This window comes from Cebidichthys violaceus, unplaced genomic scaffold (assembly GCF_023349555.1).
Source record: "Cebidichthys violaceus isolate CVI_PGR_0920_01 unplaced genomic scaffold, fCebVio1.0.p SCAF_12, whole genome shotgun sequence".
NCBI classification, from domain to species: Eukaryota; Metazoa; Chordata; class Actinopteri; order Perciformes; family Stichaeidae; genus Cebidichthys; species Cebidichthys violaceus.
In genome coordinates, this window is record NW_027176285.1 from 10,560,528 (window position 1) to 10,585,653 (window position 25,126).

The 25,126-nt window shown below is 38.2% G+C and overlaps 1 protein-coding gene across 1 annotated transcript in view; it reads right to left on the minus strand.

The window, feature by feature from the left end:
• The window catches only part of brinp1 (bone morphogenetic protein/retinoic acid inducible neural-specific 1), a 104,828-nt gene that overhangs the window by 44,764 nt on the left and 34,938 nt on the right, over nucleotides 1-25,126 (minus strand). Inside the window, exons 3-4 of the mRNA XM_068706302.1 lie at nucleotides 12,312-12,502; nucleotides 3,430-3,599 (exon numbers count right to left, since the gene is read on the minus strand). Coding sequence (XP_068562403.1) covers nucleotides 3,430-3,599; nucleotides 12,312-12,502 — 361 coding nt within the window. The remainder of the gene's footprint in view (nucleotides 1-3,429; nucleotides 3,600-12,311; nucleotides 12,503-25,126) is intronic.

A 25,126-nucleotide genomic window follows, 5' to 3' on the forward strand; every position in this document is an offset into this window, starting at 1 on the left:
GAGGATTGGCAGAATGGGCAGTCCTGAGGATGTTTGGTGATGTAGAGAGAAGAGATAAGTTTAAATTAGTTTTCATGGATCATCGTCGTGCTCCAGGAAGCGCACATCACCGCTGATGTGCACTACAAAAAAAGTAGCAGTTTGGGTGGAATACCTAGAATAACTACGCAGTTTGGATGGTCATTGTTTCAACAGTATTATGCTGATTGTGCATGATTTGATTCTGTATCTGCACTTTGCCTTCAATGTGCTTTTTTCAAATTAGTGAAACTTACAGAACTTCTGATTTCCCCAGACAGCTGAATTCAATCGAATGAAAAATAAAAAAAACTTCACACAGACAGAATGCTACAAACCATTAATTTTAGTTCAGCTGAGACTTTAATGGCATTATTGCACATTCAAATGGTATTTTGATGCTAAGTCTTGTCCTGCACCATATCAAGTATATGAAACTCCCAGGATTCAGATCAGACATGTCAAATTACATCAACAGACATTTAACCATATGTCAAAATGTCATTGAGCCAAACTTTCCTTTGTTTCTTTCTTTTGGTCAAATTACTTCAAGAATACTGGACATCAACTGAGTGCTCCAGAGCCCAAATTGGAAAATCTCAATCTGAAGTAAGACTCAAGTAGTAAAAGTTCACAAGTTCTGTGATATTTACAGCACAGGAAGTGATGCACTGTTACTGCTATATTTACAGAAGGTGATGCACTGCTGCAGGATGTAAGTCTTTACAATCCTGTGGCATTACAATTTATCTGTGGTGCAGCCTATTCTGCTCCTGCAATCTGCTTTCTGCTAAGAACTGTGCGATTGGAGACTCAGAGAAGAAAATCACTAAATAATCATGCTCACCAGAGCTTGAAATCAACACCAGCTAACTCACTTAAAATTTGAATGTGGCAAGTAACACAATTATACCTGGAGCATTGTTTGCTGGGCTTCTCTGACTCTGCCTCCATATCAACAAAAAGCTTCTCTGGTACTGAGGTTTCCACAGTGTGTTCTTTAATGTATTCTCTCCCACTCACTTGTTTAAAATGTTCTTACTGCACAACTGACTTATTGTCCATTCCTGAGTTTTGTGTTTATGATTGTAAGGTATTGTGAAATTAATAAAGTGGTATGCTTTCAACTGTTTCATTGTAGCAGAAGTGCACACCAACATGTTGTAGTCAGATAGGCAAATATTAAAAGAGAAGAATTGGAGAGACATTTGCATAGGGATGTTCTTTATGTCACTATACACCTGTATACGCATCATTTGTGTGTATGTGTGTTGTGATATATTTGACATTTTTACTTATTAGTTAACATACATGAATGGAATAACACCAGAAACCGATACATTTCGCAGTCAGTGATCAACGCTTGGCTCCTCTGGGTCATCCGGGTTCCTACAGCTATACTGGAAGCATAACAGAAGCAAACAGTCCTTGCTGCTGCAGTGCTGACTTGTTAATCAAGTTGACATCTTCACACAACAAAACATCCCAGAAGCAGAGCTGCACACCAAGGTTCACTCCAACCTTTATTCCGGCACATGTTTTGCCTTGCGAACTAGGTGCATATGAGCAAGGTCAAAGCAGACAGAGGATGTTGTCCTGGGCAGTATTATTTATTTGTCATACAGGTACACACATGGAATTGTAATGCTTATCCCTGCCAGTTTGGTAAAGGAGTGACTCACTATCAGGAGTGGGGCCTTGGTTGTTGTGGCCATGCTTTATTTTAATACTTAGTTTTCCTTGCAATAATACTGTCTAATATGCTTTTATTTCAGCAAGCATTTGGCAGAATGTATGTAGGAGATAATAAAAAAGTAATTACCTTCCAACGTTATGAGAGTGACTGTAATAATCAGATGACAGCTATACTTTTGTGTGTTTACATGCCATTTCATAATGTGATACCAAGTCCAGTTGGCAGGAGGTAGAACGTCTAGCGCTGCTCGATGCAATATTATTATTATAAATTGCATGAATATTATTATAAATAATGAATCAATATAGAGAGTTGTTTTGTGTTCAGTTCTGTATTTGCATGAGTTTTAAAGCTAAACCTTATTCCAAGCTGATACCACCTCCCCCTTCACCTGAGACAATAATTAACATTTGGCTAATTACTGGAACATGGTCACAAGAGAGGGGTATTCCAAAACTCGGACCTGTGGGGTATTACTTGATGTTATTTATACTTTACAATTGCTTTCCCTAGCCCCCTCACCTCAGTGTCCCTGGGTGAATGAGCGTGTGAATGACCACAACTGGCAAGCAGTCGCAGACAGTAGACTCACACAGCTTAGCTATTTTTTCCAAGTCGCCCGACAGCCAGAACAGAATGAGGAGACTGTCTCAACTGGACGGGTTATTTGTTTAAATGCCGAAATCCATCACCCTGTTCCTGTTGTCTATGTTCACGGTATACTTATTTTCAGAAACTTCTATTGGTCACATTTTGTTTTCTGTTTAAAACCGGCGCTCATATGACCCTGGCACCCTGGCGATGATTATGCACAAGGAAGGATGTGATTATCACGGAGACTGCCATTCAGGCACATGCAAATCAATATATTGCAATCCATCTGCTCACATCCTGCGGCCTGTGGAAGCATCGGTTTATTTTCATCACACCTACTCCTTTTTATGAGTACATTTGTGAAATATGTTAATTCTATGGGTTTGTTTATTAAAACTAGCTTATCTGTATGATGCTACCCCACAACATATGCTAATGTAAATTCAGAGGGATGCACTTCTCTAGGTATTACTGTTTTGCAGTTTCATTTACTTGTTCTGTACAGTCTGTCTCTGGAGGAAGTGAAAGTGAGGTGTTTATCTGACTCTCAAATCTCATGGCTTGTGTGGAGTGGTTTGTGTACACTATGTTTTTGTTTTCCAGACAAGAAAGCTTTTTTCTAATATCTGTTTTCTCTCATTAGTAGAAGTGGATGTCACACAATACTGTAGCAAGAAATCTTTAGGAGGAAGATTGGGCATACAGAGACAGTACTTTGAGACAAGTCACCAAAGTGTACGAGACACCATGTGAAAGTGTTCTTTTCTTAACCTCAACCATGCAGTTTGAGTTGCCTATAATTTTACTGCGAAAGTGGCAGAGCACAAAATACAATATTTTTGTAAAGCACTCACAAATACCTACTGTGTTGTTTTGTCTAACTAAGGAGAAATAGCAAAGATTACAGAAACAAAAATCTATGATAATAATCTATATTATTGTCTAAGAAAAAGCATAATGTATTTCTATTTCTATTTCATTAATTTACTGAATATAATTTGTAGTGTGAATACCCTACCTATGACGAGAAATGTAATTTCTCAGGTAGTGCATCTGTGTTTCGTCTTACAAAACGACTCACTAAATATGTGTTTGTATATGCGTGTTCAATACGCACTGACCTTGATGGCATTGGTGGAAATTTGGATCTCATGCAGCTTCCTCATCGTGCCGTCACGGTCAATGAAGTAGGATGAGGCCAGCTGATGAAGGGCTTCCACGTTCTGAGTAGCGTTGGCAAGCTTCCTGTCCAGCTTGTTTTTGGCCAGGTACATAGTCAGTGCCTCCTCTCCTACAGGTAGCACAAGGAAATGGAAATATGATTAGGATTATACATACTTACTGCCTTGGAAGTGTTGGGGAAAAACATTATATATATATATATATATATATATATATATATATATATATATATATAAAATACAAGCCTTTAAGGACTCAATTGAAGAAATTAACTTGATTTAAGATGCAGTGGATAAATAATGTGAGGGTGTCGTACATATCTGCGAATTGTCCGTTATCTCAGCAGCCAATGGAGCTCTTAACAGGAGGGATAAGTCAGAGGTCTAAATACCAAGGCAAGCAGTTTTAGCTTGAGAAACCAGATGCCCCAGTTTTCCAGGAACAGTGTCTGTATTCACTGCTTCATCCCCAGCTGGCACCATCCCCAGAAATGTCCCCGGATTTACCCCTATTGGGATGGCATTATTTCCAGGAGAGGTCTAGTGATATAGAATTTTTACCTCAAGACCACAGGAATTTTATCCCTTGGAGAACAAATACATCACATCCGGTATCTTTTTTTTTTTTTTTTCTTCAGCTACCCCAGGCAGGGAAACATCAAATTGAATATAAAAAGACAAATACAAAATAACATTACCGATTACAGAGATTCAATTAGTGCAGAGAAAATTAGTAAAATCTGAATGAGTAGGAGTGTGGTGTGGAACCACTTTAGGAGGATTGTACCTGTTTATTTGCCCTGTGGCATTTTGTGGCATGTTCCCTGATTACCATAGTCCAACTGTTTGTCTTCTGGATGATAAAAAAAAATTACTCTGGCATGGTTTAATGAAATTACTGACCCTGTCTGGTGATACTAACACTGCCTGGAGAGGTGTTAGAACACTTTTTTCTTTTCTATTTCCCACTTTTATTTAATACTGAATACTTCTATTTCTATTCTCTCCCACGATGCTTTTAAACCACAGAAGAACACTCCACATAGCAAAGCTGTTGTCTCTTAAATCAACAACCATCTGTTTGGTGTCCTGCTGGCATAACTATCTGCCAGAATTAAGCCAACGAATAAGCCATTATTGTTGTTGTTGTTGTTGTTGTTGTTGTTGCTGTGGTTTCTGAGATAGCTCTCTGTAGATTTGAGTGAAGTGAAATTCTTACTCATTTGCTGAGGTAAAGAGGTAGTGCTCCCACCTCAAGTGTGAAGTGATTTTAACAATCCCCATCCCCTGTCATAAGGTCACAACTACTGTGAATGCACACACAAAAAATCAGCATGTCTCTAATCTCTCTCTCTAAATTTATAAATTCAGTACTATGCCCAGCATTAACATTTGAGGGGTGAGAAATGAAAGCCCACAACACGCACCCTCACTGTATTTGTGCACAGTGTGTACTGTATGTCAAGTTTGAATGTCCACAGGAAAGCAGTGTGGGGGAGATTGTGTTAGAGTGAACCACTGACCTTTCTGTAAGCGTCTACCACGAAAGAACACTTGAGTCAGTAAAAGGGCCAAATATTTACAGAGCACCAGACAATCCCTCTGATTTGCATGTCATGTGTTTGTTTGTTGACACGTTATAAAGGGTTGAGCCGCTCATTCTTTACACATTATATTTTTCGCATCTCGCATTCCTACAAGCAGAAACAGACGCATAAAAAGCAAACAAGCAAACACCAATTTGCTCCCGCAAGCTCACACAAACTTGCCTTTGAAGATTACTGTTCAAATGGCAAACCATATGCCTGGAACTCATTCAAGAGCATGTCACATATGTTCAGGTTGCTAGTGATGTGAATGGTTATTTGTCCCCCAGCGTTGCATTGGAATTGGTCACTTAACTTGTGGTGACCATGACTAGGGGTGGGTAGCAGTCAGGGCCAATGTCTCATGCCTGGTTAGAGTACAAGCACTGAGGGGACGAGTCCCCATTCTCTGATGGTACCATGGTCTCTCCCCCTCGGGCGCTAGCAAAGTTACTTACACACACTTGACTTACACTACTGCAAAAGAATAACAGTCCTACATTAAGCCCTTGATCTGCCCCCTTTTTTTTTATAAATCTCTATTGAGACTTAATGTGGCATAAAGGAGGTCCTCTGTACATAAATACTTAGTGGTTATTGCTGCAGGACAGGCAAAATCATAACCTCCGTGGCTTTAAAAAAGGAAATCATCTGTGTGCACCTTTCTGTAAGTAATACATTGTGTTACATTATTACGGGGCGCCTTGCTGGCACTCTGCCAGAGTGAATCAGCTCACGCAGAGCTTCTGTGTTTGAAGCTGAGAGGTATTCAAAAACAATGTACTGTTTCACCTAAAAGGAGGATGTGTGAAAAGGCATCTCCTACGCATGTACTTCTTATTTCATTCCTTTTTAGAGTGCGTGTGCAGGTGGATGTCAACGAGGGTTAGGAGTGCAAGTAGGATTTTAAAGTAATGGAATGGCTGGGAGTGCTCAATTTGGTGTTAATGGTACATGTGTGGGTCACTTTATGGACAATGTTAAACTATACTGTTTCATTCTGGGCAGGGGGAAGACGCTAATTGATTTCTTGTTGTTATTGTTTTTTTCAAAATACCTTTATAAGTCATATAGATTCATAGAATAAATACACAGATCCAGTTGAATGTTACAACATATCCTGTTTTAAATATGTTATGCAGTTAAACTGTGTATATCTTAGATATGACAAACGTGTGTATTTCAGAACAGACCAAACAAAAAGCAGTAAAACTTAAGGAGGACAATATATAGAAACTATAAACTTAGTTTTCTTACCTTAATCGAGAAAACATGTGATAAACATCACAGAAAAATGACCACTGATTGTTGTAATAATATATCCTTGAGCACAGGTGGATATATTTTCTAAAATAAACATAATAACTGCAAACACACATTCAAATAAGTAGAGGAATTATTTCGACCAATTTTCTACTCAACTATAACAAGATTGTCCCCGCTTTATGCAAGCGATATTCTAAAAGTGGGGCTGTTGCTTTGAGATAGCCACGCTCTCAATGCCCAATTGTGCCCTGTGCTTTTTATGTTGGCAGCAGAACAACAGCCACTACTAAAGTTTCGTAGCAAAGAGGTATCGTCGACAGCTTACACAGGACAGTCTTCCACCACAACCCGAGGCACAGCCAGTGTTCTGCATGAACCCTAGCCTCAGGCTTCAGTGACCACAAGTCATTTCAATAAACTACTTCTTCCACTTCAGTGCTGAACACATAAGACTGTTTCAGGGAAAAGGTCTCCGATTCAGTCACAGAGAATGTGTATTCACTACAGAGGAGGAGGGCAAATCAGTCCTCACAGCTAAGACACAGTCCCTCCAGCATGTGAAATCTCAATCTAATCGGTCAGTCGTGGTTCTTTCTACCAGGTCTGCCTGCACCTAAAGGCGCTAAATTCTGAATTCAGAGCATATCTAGTGCCTCCACAGGGCTCTCACCACGGAGACGGCTGGGCTGACGATAGCAGCTAACAACGATCAGAGTGCAAATAAAAGGCAACTGTGCTGACAGAGCTAACAGTGTCAACCAGAGGGGGAACCGGAGGGTGGGCACTATGCTTCCACGACAACGCAGTTGATTGGGACAGCGGACAGCGTTATCAGCTGTAACTAGTGTATATATAGGACAAAGGCCTTTTCAAAATTGTAGTTGTAGTGGATGTAATAGCTTATTTTTCTTCCTACACTTTCATGAACATTTGCATCTCCTCTCTTTCTCTCAACCCAAATGCTCCGGCCCCTCTGTACAAATATCAACAGGATTGAGTGAAACAGCAGCAGTCTCACTCCAAGTGTAACACTGAAAAATTGTCAAACATATGAAGGAGAGGGGATGACAGATGTGGTGAAATAAGTCTCTCACTGCTTTAGCAAAAAATGCAAATCTGTCCTTCACACTTTTTTTTTTCCTATGCGGTACCTTCCTCTAGTATTTATAGACAGTACAGCTTCAAGTTTTCCACGCACAGCGTGAACCCAGGATGCAGTGAGTTCCTATGTTGCACATCCCTTAATCCCCAAAGACACCACATATGCCAGAGACTTGACTATGAGGTAGTTCAAATGTTCAGACGGGAGAAAGGCAGCAGGCGATTTATAATTATTTCCTCAAACATCTTCAGCAGACGCTGTCAGTCAGTAATGTCAAGTGAAAGTAACGGAAAATCTTCCTCTCTTAATGCTTGTTAGCATAAGCTTACTAACACTAAGAGATAAAGTTTTTACAAAGTTAAGTTCAATCTGGTGTTATTATTTTAATTTTAAATAAATCAGATATAATCATGTTCAGCATTAAATGTAGACTAAAAATATACAAACCTTTATATTCTGTAAAGAGTGTCTCCATAAATCCAGACATAAACAAAGGGTATTGTCAGAAACTGTTTTTGTTTTGTTTCTGAGTGTGATGATGCCCAGAGCTTCCAAGCACCACAGAAGGCATTGTTTTTGACTTGAAAAGAAGCCAACGGACATTAAAATACAAACAAAATGATTCATTGAAAAAGGTCACACTCTACTTGTCGAATCCAAAAGTAATACTCCACTGAAATTAGGGCTTTAGTTTTAAAAATGGAATCGGTGGAAAGGATTAAACGAGAATGTCCTCACCCAAAAACCACGGCACTGGTCAGCTGCTTAAACAGTGTTGGTCAATGGTCAATTGAAGAGGAAGTGGGAAGTTTTACTGTCGCACAAAGTCTTATGGAAAAGGAAGAGGCCGGTGGTTGGACATAAAAAGTGCATGATATCAACACAGGAGACTGTGGTACATTTGTTTGCGTGTTACCACCACCTGATGCTGGTCAAAGGAACAACAAAACCTGCAGCAGGACTGTATATCGTGTCACCCCTATGTGATCTCGGGTGTGTTTTTGTGTCTTTTTACATGTGTACAATACAAAGAAATCAGGAACCCACCTGTAAACATTGCTCTGTACCACTACTACTGGTCAAACTCTCCACACAATACCTTTAACTGTAGAGGCGTCACATCCTAAAAACAGTGGAATAAGACTTTTTTGAAAGGCCCTGACAACTGAATTGTTTTGTTATTCATGTATGTGGACTTGTTGGAATGAACTATGCTTATGACGCTGCGTATTTGTCCTTTCAATATCAATCAGCAAACTATCCAAGTTATATATGGCAGTACAAAATACAATAAAAATGAAAAGCTAGAGACTAAGATAAAAAGGTGGCGTTTATCTTGATATGATTCTTCCTAAATACATCTATATAGATTCTCATTTTTCAAAGCGTATTAGCTCAGTCGGTAGTATTTCACAGGTATAAAAGCACCACCACAATAATGCACATCAGCTGCCTTGCAAAAACATTAGGCTAAAAAAAAAGAACAACAAAAAAAATATTTCTGAACAACCATTTCCCCTCAGTTCAGAGGAGGAAACCTTTAATGGGCCTCTTCACACTTGACCACTCAACTCTATGTTGGATGTGAAAGGGAGCATTCAATTCTTTCCTCTCAAGTGTATAATGGATCGGGAGACTACAACATATAGGTCGCTAAAGAGAGAATTAGCCTCTTCTTCTTCCTTTATCACTCGACGGGTGTGCACATTTATTGCTTCATATAACTGTGTTCTTTAATGGGCAATCCCAAGATTGAGATAAGAGTGTACTGACCCATAACTTGAAACAAGATGGCCTCAAGGTTATAGATAATATGGTGATAACTCAGAGGCAGAGAAGAGGAGGCAGAGTTTAAAAATGAATGAAAGGCAAGGAATGTACAGAAAAAGAGGACAAATATAAGGTGATGCAATATGATGAGATCAAGAAGGATGCTGTGGTTGAAAACTATCCTGGGATTATTTATGTGGCTCACTTGCCCAATTTTAGCCACTTGGTGCATCTGTGGCAGTGGCATTCTCCCTAGCTCAGACACACTTAATTCCATTTTACCTTCATATAATGTTTCAGACCAATATTGTATTTCCAATTTCCAAAATGAGTGTCTCAGTATGAATCCCCTTACAGAGTAGTGTATACGATATTGAAACTCTAACCCTTCACACCTGATATTCCTCCGCACCGTTTAGCTAAATTATTAATGCCTCGTTTGACATTAAGTACACCGCAAGATTATAAAATAAAAGAAGTCTCCTCCTGGATTTATTTTCTCTGCCAACAGCTTTGGCATCAACAGTTCTAGGTATCTAGGTATTGTAGGTTATCATAAAACAGCTGTTTTCATTTGTTTTGTAATTATGAATAAAGAGAACAGGACAATAAGAGTTGACTCTTTTCTTAATACAAAGGATATCCATATCTATACGTTCAAAAAAGTCTGCAAAATTGACCATAGTCTCAACACATTATTAACCCTAAATGATCTTTCTTGCTAAGTGTTGGAACAAATATATCCCAATTAAACATCGTTTGCATGTGTTAAGTTCCAGTTATGCCTCGTTCAGTTTTATAGTAAGGAGATGAAAAACATGATAAAAGCATTATGAATATTTCTCAAAGGCATTTGATTGTGAGATTACAATGTGACAACTTTCCTATTACACAACTGGACTGACTATTTGGCTATGTGTCATGCATATAGTTATATAATACATACAGAGTTTGACTAAAAGAGGAAATAATCATATTAATTATGTCTTTGAAATACAACTGGCAAAGTAATCACAGTTAGTTGCCTTCATGTGTCCCTCAGAGCTTGAGAAGATGAGAGATTCGAGGGAGAAGCCATTTATTTTTAGACTTCGACAGCAGGGGTGCTTAACTTTTATTTTGGGAAGTACATCCAAAATACTGAAATCATCCATGAGAGGCCTTTATTTCTCCTTCCACTGTGGGTTTTTGTAATTAGTAATTTGATTTGACTCTAAAAATATGTTTCCAAACAATTGCAGGGTTTTTGGTGGTGGTGGTTTATAAATTCCCAAAAAATAAAAATAATACTAGTCTAGTCTTGTGGTTGTATGCCTCCGCCAACCGGTCAAGTTGTAGTTTAAATCCATGTCTGTCCAAAATGTCACCACTTCAGCGTTTCACCCCATTCCATTTGTGTGAAATTGTCATGACTTTTTACAGTTATATGGCCAAACAAGTGTTTAGGGAGGTCACAGTGACCATTGACCACCCAATTCTAATCAGTTCAACAATGAGTCCAATTGGACATTAGTGCCATATTTTGTAGATATTCCCTCCAAGTGTTCCTTAGATTTCACTTTCACAAGAATGGGATAGACGGACGGAAAACATAATGTCACCGGTGGCCACGGCTGTCGCCCGCCTGGTGGAATAGAAACACATGAAAAAAAAGACTTCATAAAATTAAATAGCAATGTTTCTCTGATAAAAAATGTATGTCTGTACTTATGAAAGTGCTTCTTCTGCTCTGTTTTTCTTCTCTAATAAATCAGTGCTTGTAGATTAATCAGAGCAATACATAGGATAATTATCCTCTCCCATCTACCTGAAAGCTCTGTAAGTACTCATGAAGTAGATTATCTTCCGGTTAAATTTGGCATGTATATGAAAATGCAATTACAATATGTATGACTATAATGGTCTTGGTGTGTTGCAAATGGAATTAAAGCTGTGTTGATAGACACTTGTGCATTCAGGGAGCTGATTCACAAAATGAATGTCTAAAGCATCCTGGAGTCAGAATCTTGTTATCACATTTGGTCTTTTTATCCATTATGCAAAACATGTACATGTGAAAAGTAAAACCACTAATTTCATTATGCTCTCATCTGCATGTTGCTTGGGGCAGTAGATGAAGCTGTGAATAAGGTACATGTATTGTCTTAGATACATACTGATCATTTCTCATAAAAGGAAAACTATTCATTGCGAGTTCTCTATATTTGATAGACTCACAGCTTCCAGCCGGTAGCCCCGCCTCGCTTCCGCAGTATTTAGGGCTGTGAGAATTCACATTATTTCTACGACGTTTAAGTTTGTCTTTCCTTTTCACATATCAAATGTTCCCATGTGTTCAGTGGGGATGGAGTGTGGTGACTGTGCATTCAAGATAGTCCTGTCATAGCTTTGATGCAAGTTTTGGGTTTTGAGTGGAATCGATCCTGTGCAAGTCACCGACCTTGAACAGCTGACAAATCCACATACCAGGATGTAGCCATCACTACATATTTAAATACAGGTCTTATATGCTGTTGCATTCATTTATCATGAAGCAGACTCATCATATCAACTATCCAATTACAATCAGCCTTACAAATGCGAACCTGATTCAAATTTTGACTCTTAAATCTTGGGGTTGTTTTCAGTCTGTATTCAGACTCACTTTATCATCAAGTAAATGGATCGGAAACCGCTACTCGTTCATCAATGCTGTTCATTTGGCTTCGCTTTACAGATGCAAGTGCTGCACTGGGGCAAATATGTCTCCTGAAATGGTTCAACTAATCTTTAACTGTGGTCACTTTAAGTTGCCCTAATCTTGCTTTGAAGAAAAAGTTATTTGGTCCGTTAAAATGTCTCGAGTATCCTTTGCTTCGCCCTCTTTGTGAAGTAGCTGCATATTTGCTGTGGGAGAGTTTTTCTCATCACCTTGGAGAAAAAACATGGTCTCAAACTGCTTCACTGAGCTGTTTTGACTTTGTTGCAAACAGGCAGATGAATAATCCAGAACACCACGGTGATGCAGTTTCAAAGTATAATCATGTGTGGGATTCATTTAAAACCGTGTTTAAAAAAACGTTAATCAAACATAGAATTGCAAATGAAACCTCTCTTACCTCCAAGGGTGGCTGAGATGAGAATGTGGGTTCCATATTTCTTGATGATGGTGTCGATGAACTGTTGAGTAGTGGGTCTGCGGCCCAGCAAGCGTACGCTGCGCTGGAACTCAGGCATGAGTGGCACGGGGTTCCGGATCAGGTCCCTTCTCTCGATCGCTGTGTTCCTCACCTTCCAACGTGCAAATTCCCTGAAGACCACGAGAAAAACAACTGCTCACACCAACATGAAGTAATAACAGTAGTAACAACAATGACCGTAGAGTGGCCACACATTAATTCGCTCGACTTTGCATTCAGTTGTGTTCACTAAGCTCGGATAAGTTTTTTGGATTATACTTTGACCATTGTTCTGTGATGTTCATCTGTGTCCATTTAATATTCTCACGGTCCTTTGCTCTGTTCAAGGCTCCGACTTGAACCAACACAGCACAACCTGCTAAACTGCGCATCATTCCAGCCTCGTTGTTTACGGCAGCAGCTAAAGATGTACTTTGCAGTGTCAACAAAAAAAAAAATATCCTGAAAATATTTGCGTTGATGTTCACGATGTTTGCTTCTGTTCCCGCTGAGACATAGATCAAGAAAACATTCCCACAGACAGACGTTACACGCATCTCTGTTTCACTGAGGGTTACAGAATGAAACAAATATCACTATCCTGAGGGTTTTCTTTGGGCTGCCTAAAATGCAAAAAGATGGCACTCTGTTATTGAGTCAGTGGCTAATGCCTGGCATACCCAGGTACTGAAAGCCAGCGATTAGGCATACATGCAAGTAGGTTTCTTTGTGTGAGAGAGTTGCATACAAATTGTATTATTATAAAAAATAAAAAAAGCCATTCTTCATTCTTAATTCAGTATATCATTTTTAGCTGGGTGAGACACAGCAAAAGAGGATTTATGATGTATCGGTGCAGTCAAAGGAGGCATCATTTTAATGCAAATTGATTTGGAAACTGTCATTTGTATCACCATCTGTTCTTTTTGCCAATCACAGAAATGTTTCTATTTCTATATGGACTGTGGACATTCTCACACAGCACTATCAAACATGCGTATTTGCATGCGGCGCTTTCATTGGGATTGGATGTGTGATACATATGAAAGGTGTGATGCAAACATTCAGATGGCATACGTATAGAAAGGTGTACACTCTCCACACTGCAGAGACTGCTTAGTTTATTGAGAGAGGGAAATGTAATTTCCTGATTACAAACTTAGTTTGAAAAGCATTTCCTCAAAATTGGATTTAGATTGAATTTAGATACATTTAATGATGCAGACTTTGTATGAACGATGAGCCCAATTACAGTAAGTGTGTGATTTAAAGTGCAATAAAAGATCCATCTGATCAAGCACAAACAAAAACCTTTATCATCGCGATAATTTCACCCTAAAAGCCGGCTCTAAGTGAAATCTCATTTCTGTTCAATAAATGCATATAAATGCTAAGATGAGTTGTAGAAGCTGGTTCAGCCACAAACAGCAACATACATGTCAAGCTTTTGTGTTATATAGCTTACTGCAGCTAAACATTATAAAGGTTTGTTTAACACGTTGCTTTATCACCCAAAAGTGCTACTATCACCCTATAAAATGTTTATTTTTGATTTAAAAAGTAAGCAATGTGGATAAAAGCTCCATCTTTATAACAGCTCCATCCTTTTCATCCTTCAAGGCTTTTCCCTCTCAGCCCTCAGGGGCTCCTAATGAATGATTTAGCCGTGAATATGGGTCCCCTCAAATTGATCATCGGTTCCTTCATTTGAATTCTCTGACACGCAGTCAGCAGTGTGTCAGTCTGCCTGAGCACTGCTTGACGGCAGCACTTTTTAATGCTCTGTTCAGCACTCTTTATTAGCATTTAAAGTTGAATTTCTTTCTGCCAGTCGGCCGTTGCGTAATTACACAACTTCATGAAGTAGCCAACACTTCAAAGGTAATATCTTGACAGCTCCTATCGAGAAGAGCGGATTTTACACATTTATAGTATCAAACGAGTGAGCATATAGTGTAAGAATGAGTGAACGAATGCCTATATTATGACAATATAGGCTTTTTCTTTACTCTGTCTGATCACAGACATCATTGAGTAATTCCAACCGGATATTCTATAAATGCTTTCCGGCAGATTTGCAGAGGCCTTCCTTTGAGAGGTTTGCAATTCCTCAACATTGTAAAGGAATACGTTTGCATCCGGCGGGGGGGGGGGGGCTCACCACTCATACTACTAGATGCTGATTCGGCTTTCATGATCTAGCTTTATGAAAACTACACATTGGCAGGTATTTCTGAAATCTGGAGCAATTCATTCCCTCTTCATTCTTTGCCCAGCTGTCTCACTGTGTCCCTCTGTGCTGCCATCTCCCTCTCTTAGATATCTATTCATTTTCAACCCTCCTCATGGCTTCGTCAATGCCAATTTAAATATAAAACTTCATATGGCAGCCATATGTACTTGAGCCCTTCTGGCCCAGATTAGGCATGCCAGCAGATGGAACCTGCAACATGATTCAATGCTTTACTTCACAGCTCCAAGACCGGTTTAATGACCTTTCAAAGGAAGTTAAGAGGAGATAAATGGCATTGCAGCAGCATAGGAGCAAAATGGGAACCTAGGTGATTATTGCTTTATGGTGTTCAAGTAACTTGTGTGGGAGGGTAGGTACTCTACATTTCCTTATGTGGAAGTGGAAGTGAGCTACAGAAAATACAGAATACATGATAGGGACATGGAGGACCTTAAAAAATACTTAATTAGTTCATAAATACTTTCTGTAAATGGCTCTGACTTTCTTCTACATCTGCTGAAGCATTTCACGGTGGTGGAGGACCATACGACACACATTCCTTATGCATGGGTACTTTTGACTCATTCTCCCACATAAATCCATTCAAGTATTTAGTTAAATGTATGTAGGTAAAATGTTGGCATTTTAAACAAAGAGTTTTCTCGATGATACAGGAGTTTGTTTTTCTTCTGCTTAATCTCCCTGTGCTCTCACTTAGACCACCATTGTATCTGATTTATTCCCAGTGTTCATCTCAGCACAGTTTAGTCCAATAAACATGGACAGTGGTTGCTAGGAAATAAATTATTGTCATCAAACAGCCAACCTTCTCTTCTGAAATAGATCAGAATGAATCACACTGAGAATGTTTGCTCTAATGAATGTACTGGTGGCTCTAACATGTCTGCTTCTATTTTTCAGCCTAATCAGGAAAAAAGCCTGAAGTAAAGTATTGTTTGGCGCACATGGATTGTGATGAAATGTACTGTTTCGCTTTTTCATGATGAAGTATTGCTCTACATCCGGCTCACTTGTTTCAGAGGAAATGCAAGATGAATGTGAAAAGAGAGAGCACATCAAGGCAAGCAGACTGAACTCAAGTCTCAAAGTCAACACCTGAGCAATGAAGCCAGTAAAAGTAGCGTTGGTTTGCTTTAGATCTCTTGCATGAAGGACTGATATGAACTAATGACTACTACTGTCTGTCCTATAGCCAAATTACTTGAAAGTCATCTTTTGAGGATGAACTGGATGTAAAATGCAGAATGAAAGCAAATTTAGGGGTGTAACAATTCATATTTTTGCATCAATCCATCAACTGTAGATTATGCCAATTCAACTGCACCACTATGCTTAAAGAAATAAACAGGATGAACTATTCTGACATCAGTAATTGACCTGTAATGCTTTGAACCAAACTATTTGCCAATTCAAATAGTTGATCATGCTGGCAACCAGGAGATTAACATTGCAGTTTGAAATATTGCAGGGAGCAACGGAGGAAGAGGGACCAAGCAAACAGCAAGCTGTTACATGAAGAAACTCCAACCTCTCAGCATGGTAGCCACCCTGCATGCTGTTGTGTTGAAAATTACAGCGGGAAATCAGATTGTGGTCAGTTTGTTTGGCTGCACTGATGCATCCACTGTGGCGGCACGGTTGTTCCTCTGTTTCATTTTTGACAAATCAGCTACAAATATCCATGTCTGCCCAATCGCATAACCTTCAGGTAATATTTTGAAGTGTTACTGCGTTGAAGGCGTACATTTAAAAGCTACATGACCTTTTATCAGTCTTAGTCACTCAGCAAAATATCCACTCCCACATACAAACAAACCTGGCAGGCATGGAAAGCCTTATATGAAGCCAAAATGTTCAACACATTATATACCCCTTCAAAGTGCATGTTCATACATGAAGCATTGTACTGAATAAATCACTATGAATCTGACAATGATGTCTTATAACAACTGTTCCAAGATATTGCAAATATGATCGAAATACTTTTCTATGTTGAGCATGATTGCTTAGACAGCAAGTATTTTACTCATCTTATAAGGTGTTATGAGTATCATGGTGCTCTCTGTAGCCATATTGGCTGGAACGTGTTGCTATGGCATGTCATCACACCTTCCAGGCAGCATGTTGTCTGCTTCAATAAGAATTGGGTTGTATTGACTTTGAGTGAATATTCCCTAAAGCTCTGACAGGGGCAGGAAACGACCATCATACAGTGTGTCACCACAGGCACTTTGTTGATCCTGGCACTAAAGCCCAGATTAAAAACCTTGAGAGGGCATGACAGACATTCAAAGTGGAAGTGTGGCAGCCCAGAGGAAAGAGCAGCACAGTTTTGCTGAAAGGCAAGCTCTAATTAATTGAGTGGGAAACTGGCTCAGCAAGACCCAGAGACAACATGTTCTTGGACGCCTCATAAATGACACCAGAAAACAATAAAAGCAGGAGTGTCAGTAAATTTGGTAAATTACAGAACTTGTCATCCTTGGCTTCTTGTTCACCTTTGTCCTTCTTTCATACTGAATCAAAGTCGTTACAGTTAAATAAAAAACATATTCAGAAGGCAGTGTTGTTCAGTTACAGCTTGACCTCTGTCAGCTTGTGGTAAGAATCCTGGATGTCTGACAAAAAGCCTGTGCCATTTTCTCTTAACTTGAGGCACACAAACAAGCCTTTATGATGAAACAAAACTAAATAAAATTGTTACACCTCGCTATAAACATGTCAGTGTTATCAAAACACGCTGACTTTATTTGAAGCAGACAAGATGCTGTCATAAAGGGCAACAGTGTGGCACAGAGCACTTTCCAAGGAACATTGAAAAGATGCACCTGCTGTAGAAAAAAAAAAAACGCAAGAACAAAAACAGGCCAAAAAAAATCTTTTATAAATATATATATATATATATATAAATATGTATATATTTATATATATATATTAGCAGTGCAGTCTCTAATAACAAATCTGGACAGTGTTAATAAAGCAGTGTTTTGGAGGCATTTAAAGCATTAAACATACAGCAGTGTCACTACATTCTATGCAAAAGATATAGCATATACATATGTACTTATTTATTTATATTTTCATCCCACTTGTAAAAGACAAATAATGAAACTCAGCTAATTGCATATTTTTTTTTAATTGATGAACATTTTTGCTAATTACTGAACTGAAGAATTATTATTAAAATTCTAAAATAGTAGACAAACTTGCACGTAATTTGAAAGAGGTCATGTACATATATCGGCAGGCTTAAGTACTACTTTCAGAAGAATACAGTGTGTGATAAGCTCCCAAGTATGACATACAGTAGACAAGATGGGTCTTCTGAATATGCTGTACGTGTTGGTTCATAATGATCATTGTCCATGGACTGTGTCAGAGAGCTGGTGATTCAATTATCATTTCTGTCGCTGCAGTTTATGTTGTACTGACTCACAATATGTTTTAGTGGTAGCTGCTGGATTTATAGTAAGGCTGTCACAGGTAAATGCTATTTGGTACAATTGTTTCTTTTTTTTTTTTTTTTACAATGTATGCTGCATTTGTTTTAAAAATGTAATAAAACTGCTTTGATGCTATAATGCAATAATGGTTGCATAAAGTATAACCAAATCTTAAATACCTTATTATGGCAACAAAGTCACACCAATCTGTTTACATTTTCAAAGAGTGAGGAAGGATTTAAGCATATGTTTGGCTTAATGTTGATTATTTAGAAATTAAATATTATTATCGAAGGCGTAATCACGAGCGTCCTACATATTGTGAAATTAAAAGGTGTGAGACTGAGCGTCTGTTGGTTTATGATTATTCATAGGTTAGTGTGACTCCTGAAGGCTGAGTTGTGTTAAAGTTCTAAAATAAAAATAAATGTATCTTGAATCCTTCTCGTGCAAAAAATACCCTAAAAGAAGCTTTTTTTCTCTTTTCAGCTTGAAGGTATTCATTTATAGATAAAGATACAATATTCATCACACTAGAAGTCTCACTTGATACAGGGATAGAATATATGCATAAGTCATACCAAATGTAAAATTTTGAGTTACATTGTTTTCACATTTACATGATCATTATTATTTCATCTTAATTAATATTCCGTTGCTTCTGCTATAGTGTCCACTGAAAGTGTTAGCAGCCATGGGGCTTACCACGCAGTACTACAGCCCCCTTAACCTCCTTCACATTCACTCTGCAGTATCAAGTTGTGTGTGTCACCTTTCACTCGGTACATGTTTCAGATCTAGTTATCAGTTTGTTCTCCTATTCTTGCCCATATTATCATATCTCTAAATAAGAGAAAGGACTGTAGTATATCCATTATATATATCTGACACCTAATAACATAAGCTAGCTCATGAAACCAGAATCGGAAGCATGGACAGGATGCTCTCTATGACAAGTTTATTTTTGTAAGTGATACAAAATGTTTGAGTGGAGCAGACATTACAAAAGCGTAAAGACTTAAATTAACATTTTTTCAAATTAACTTCAGAATTTGTGTTTTTCCCCCAAGATTATTGTTGTTTTCATGATGCCTGTGAAATACAAAACTTCAAGGACTAAGCTGCGTGCATTTGATGACACTGTGAGAAGACAGCATCGATTGTAATGCTTTGATGAAGAATGAACCTTCCATTTTTAGTCATTTGTTCCACTACTTGTTTGTTAGGGATGACTTGACTAATACTTCAATTGTTGGTTGAAAAGGATACAAAACAACAACATAATTTTGATCTACTTTTGTAACAAATGTTGTCAGAAAACAAAATACTCTGGTGGGTAACAGACCATTTCAAACAACAAATCAAAGGAGTGGATACATTAACTGCTGTCGCTCCAGTCCCTGCCCTAAAACTGTAAATCATCTTCAGTTGAGCTAAAGGTTGTACGCAGCTTCATGCTAACATGACCTCAGTTTTACACGGGGAAAACAAATTGCAGAACAGGCATGCTTACAGTTCTGCAAGGTCATTCATATCTGAATTCATATATTTACTTGTAAAGCAAAATTTTAACATAACATTGTGACACAGAAGCAGTGCTTATGTTAATAGTCTATTGCTATGATAAGCATTAACATAATGATCCATCAAAACAACCATTCAAATAGAAGAACAGAAAAGGAAATAGCAGTGAGCTCTCTAACATTTCTCTTTTTCTTTTTTTTTTTTGCAAAACCGAGAATGGATGCTTAATTACAGCAAGAGAGTAGAGTGGTGCAAATGCATCTTATTAGCTCCTGGGTGGTATTTACTTGTTCACTCTTTGACTTTCTTACATGTTTATGTATTAACCTCTTGTACCCTAGCCCTAGACAGGTGAGGAAGTCAGGAATCTGGAAAGGTTAGGTAATAATTCATGTGTTGTGGACAGATTGAAAATCAGCAATTACCGCTTTACGGTTGTAGGCCTCCGCCAAACAATCAAGTTGCAGTTTACATCCATGCCCTTCCAAAATGTCATCACTTCATCTTTTTTTTTTATCTTATTACACATTTGTGCAAAATTGTCATTATTATCATATTAATTCCTAGTTATGGCCAAATAAATAGTTTTGTGAATTCACAGTGACCTTGACTTTTGACGACCAAAATATTATCAATTCAGCGGATGTCTGTGCCAAATTTGAAGACATTATCTCCAGCCATTCCTGAAATATCATGTTCACGAGAATGGGACAGATGTGTGGTCACAATGACCCTTTACCACTAAAGTCTATTTATTTGATTTGCAAAATTTGAAAAGAAATCCCCCAAAGGCATTCAAGAGATATCACTAGTGAGAATATCACTCACAAGAATGGTACGTACTTAAAAATGGACGGACAAACACAGTGCATTCGAACATAATGAATTCATACAAAGTCTAAAATAATGATTATTGCAAAACAATAAGGGTTGAGGAATACATTATGAGCCAAATGACTGGGGATGGGGGGGGGGTCATCCTCACCATCATGATCTCATTTGTCTCCGGCCATTATATTATCTTGTTCAAATGAATTAGCAAATGATCCTACACATGGAGATTTTACATTATAGCATCCTACATTATTTACAAAAGACCACGAAACCTTCCTGAGACATCATTGATTGAATCTTTGCCACACTGGTCTTTGTAGCGCCATGCTTAGCTGACTGATAGTGGTGCACCACGAGGGCCTCAACAGAAAATGCTGGCAAGCTGCAAGGACTGGGGGAGACTTTGATCCAATAATGGAAATTCCCCCATGAATGACTTTGTGAAGCGATTTTGTCTTCCCACACAGTATTGACTTATTCCCTTTCATTCTGTACATGGTGTTCCCACACAGAAACAGTACTGCATGAGCTCATCTACTAGGATATGATATATTTTCAGGGATGTAAGTAAATGTTATTACACGTACATCACCATGTGGCCCAACAGGGTTTATGAATGCCCACATGCGTCGCATTTCAGAAACTGCTTCTTGTGAAGAACTACTTGTCATGGCTACAATGAGGGGCTTTCATGATTAACATGTCGGAGCAGCTTTTTCATTTGTCCAGTTCATGTGATTTGCCAGTGATTGATGACCACCTGAGACCAAACACCTGGTAAAAAAAAAAACTTCATTAAGGCTGCCCTTAACCTTACAGGGGCATACTGCATGATTAACAAATGGCATACTATTGATCCTTGCCTACTGTAAGAACTGCTGAGAATACACTGATTGTATCTCAATCATTAGTTCTTGAAAAGCAGATTTTGTAGGAGGCAGTCCCTTAAAATGGGACACAGCCTCTTGGTGGACTGCATTGGTTTGCTTTATTTTATTTATCAACTCGTGTATGTCTTATCTTTCTATGAATATTAATATGTGGATGACATTAAGGTTTACAAACAAGATATATCTAGCGTGACATTTACATGGTTTTCAACAATATATGCTTTGGCCTCTTGCTAGCTATAGCTACTTAGCGCACAAAGCACACCAAAAGAAAACTGAAAGTCAGATTAAATTCATATTAGATGCAACGTTTTCCTCGCCTGATCATCAAACAGAATTGACATTTCATTTCACTTATTCAGTCTGACATTTACTTTCTTGTAACCTAGTTTGTTAATGGGATGGTGAGGAGTATTCTATTATATTTTGCCCCAACCAATCAGTAGCGAGGGCTTTATGTGGCCTGCCAACATCATTTTTAACACTGAAGTTGCAGCAGCAGTTGCTTAAAGCAGTTACATTTTTACACAAAGGTTAAAGAAATATGTCAAATTGAGAGTTGCTATTTCTGTATGTCATCCATGCTTGTCGCCATTTTTTGTATACATTTTTCTGTCACAAATGTTGCTACGTGGAATTAGCTACGTAGCAAGCCGGCTATACGGTAAGATGATATCATCATTCTATAGCCATCAATGGGCAGTATTAATAGTATAACCGTATCAACAATTACTTCTTTGGGGAAGGCCCCCTCAATGTGATATCATAGAAGCCTTGTTCCTGTACTGTCTCAGCATTATGCAGCAGCTTGAAGGAGTGAAAGAGAAAAAGAAAAACCTAGCCTTTCATGGTAATAAGGAGGCAAGGCCCAGTAATAAATCAAACAGACAGAGATACAATTGAAATCCTGTATGAATTTCAACCACCAAGAACCATTCAAGATATTATAGAATGAATCTTAATCCTTTGCACCAGTGCACGCGGAAGGGCCACGCAGAAAGAGGTGGGATGTTATCTTGGATGGACTGAGCTGTTTTGCTTGTGCTTGTTTTATTTATTTTCACTTCAATACTGGCATGGACCCGATTTCTAAACACAGCACTGTAAATACTGCAGGAAATCCGAGGGGCTATTTTGAAATTCTGTTATAGTGCTGCTAAAAAAAAAGTCAATACCATCAGTTGAGAGGCTATGTAAAAATATCCAAGTGACTCTTCCAAGCTAATGGGTTTAGATAGAATTAGGTGCATGTCAACAGTAAATCACTTCAGACTCACTGTCAATGTTTCCATATGTCTGTCAACTAAATGATCATACAGTATAGTGTGTGACAGCGATAGCTGCATATCTTTCATCAAATATAGAAACATTCAGTCAGGCAACAGACTAAGTGTCCTTCCACGCACTTAAAAAAGTGGTGTAGCACAGAATGAATTCCTATAGTGAGATATTTTATATGAGATATTTTGTAAGTGATAGTCTTAAGGTTAAAAGGCATTTAAAGTACACGCTATTTGATGGACTGGACTGTTGGCTAGTATATTGTTGCTAATCCTGCCAGAATGACCAGTTATTCATTTATTTTTCCATAATAATGGAAAGCAAACTGTCAAGAACAAAGCAAAAACAGTTTTTTCCCCCATAACCTTTGTTTAATTTGCAAATTGCAACATCTTTCAAAGTCATGAGGTCATGTAACATGATGCCTGCAGAGTCCATCTGTTTAAAATGGTGGCATTAGGCCGATACTGTTTTCATTCCAGATGAAGGGAAGGAAGGAAGGATAGACTGAGAGAGAGAGAGAGAGAGAGAGAGAGAGAGACAGAGAGAGAGAGAGAGAATCAGTTGCGTATCCAGGATTATGTCAAGGTCACTGGGATGTACAAAATCAACACACAGAAATAAACAGGCTGCCGTCAATCTTACAGTGTGCGGGCTGGGTTTGGGTAGATTTATGCTTTCTTCGGCCAACTTTTGGATGAGCTGGCAAATTTCAATTTCAGTTTCTCTTTTGAAAGGTTGCCTTTATTCAGTAAAGCTAGTTGTGAGGTCTAAACAGAGATAGAGAGAGCTGAGGAGAATGAAATAGAGACGCCTGTCCAAAGAAATTAATCTGTAATTGAACTGTCTTTCCATTAACTGCACTGGTATTTGTATTACTTTTTCTTAAAAGTATTTTGGCTGGGTCATCATCTCATTTAATTTTGTGTCAGCAAAAAGTTCACTGACCCCACAAGAAATCTTCAATAGGCTCAAATGAAGGCAAAGGGGAAATAAACAGCATACATCTATTTTACTTACCACCACAATGACACAGTTAATGTAATAAATATGCTTTCTGGTAACATAGCAAAGGCTTACAACTGAGTTGTATATGTTTGATATTCATATTAAAAACAGTAAAAGTGCTGACCAAAATAACTTCTGTACTACATCCTGAAATATTCAGGAGATTATCTCGATACTGAAAATAACACTTTCTCCATATTCCTACTTCCTCCTTCTTACTACATGTAAGTTTCTTAGTTATTACCCATTATGGAGCATATCAGGAAATTGAACGTGATTGCCTAAATGGAATATGATTGCCGGCATAATAGCTTTGTTAGTGCACTCTGTAATTGTAAGGAGGCAATGAAACGAAAATGGATCTAATCAAAAACAATCTCTTAATTCACTTTGATCTCAAGAATTTGATGGGACATGGTGCCGGAAGCGAATGCACGGGTGAGTGACATGAGCATGTGTTTGAATCTAATTAACTGTGTAATGTGAGAAGTTCTGCTGATGAACTAGTCCGACTGTGTGGGCAAGGACTGAATAGATGTTAAGAGCCCAGGCCACACACAACAAATGTCTATTCATTTGAAACCCAGAATCATAAGAATCTCAAAATGCATTGTTTACATAGCATTTAGAAAAGCCAGTGCAGTTTAGGAAATGATTTAATTTTTTCCCATATGCTTCCATCTCAGTCGTCTTGTATACGGTTTATAGCTGATGAAACACTTCATCACCTTTTGCATCCTGTAATGAAATCTCTAACAATGCTTTCCAATCTGCATATAATACAAAACCTACCAAGGTCAAGGCACTCATGCAATAAAAAGAAACAAGTGCTATTGTCAGTGCCCTAGATGCCGCTTATTGTATCCCGTCTATTTTCCGCTGAACTCAATTTGCCCTGTAATAACAGTCAGTCATACTCCAAATAAAACTGCATTATGTTGATGATTTCTATGAACTGTATATGTTGTTTGTGTAACACATACAATAGATGCCAGCTCTTTCAATAAGAAACAAAGCTTCTTACAATTAACTTCATTGTCTTTAATTCAAGGATATCTAAATGACTTCCGTAGTGTCAAATACGACTGGTACTTTCTATGGTGTTAAAATCAAATCAGAAAAGAAAAAAAATATGTACAAACAAAATGTTTTGTCATGTTGCTAATAATTGCGGCACAAACTGTGAAGAGTGCTGCGGCAAATACGATGATTTGAGGATCAATTTCAGCATCGTGGAAAAAGCAAGTTCCCTAACAAAAAGAAACCTTTGGATGCAGGTCCAATGCATGACAGCCAATACAAGTGTTATTCATGGGAACGTTCTTTGCAAGCTGTACTGGAAAACAAGGATGCCACTTTCCTGTTTTAGATATATGATGTATGCACATTCAATAGAGATAAATGAAAGACAAATATCTCAGATCTTTGGGCTTTCCATTTAATCTCAAATGGCCAACATGTTAAGGGAGATATCACATAAAACCCCTATTTAAAGACATTTTGGATAAGTAACTTTTCTGG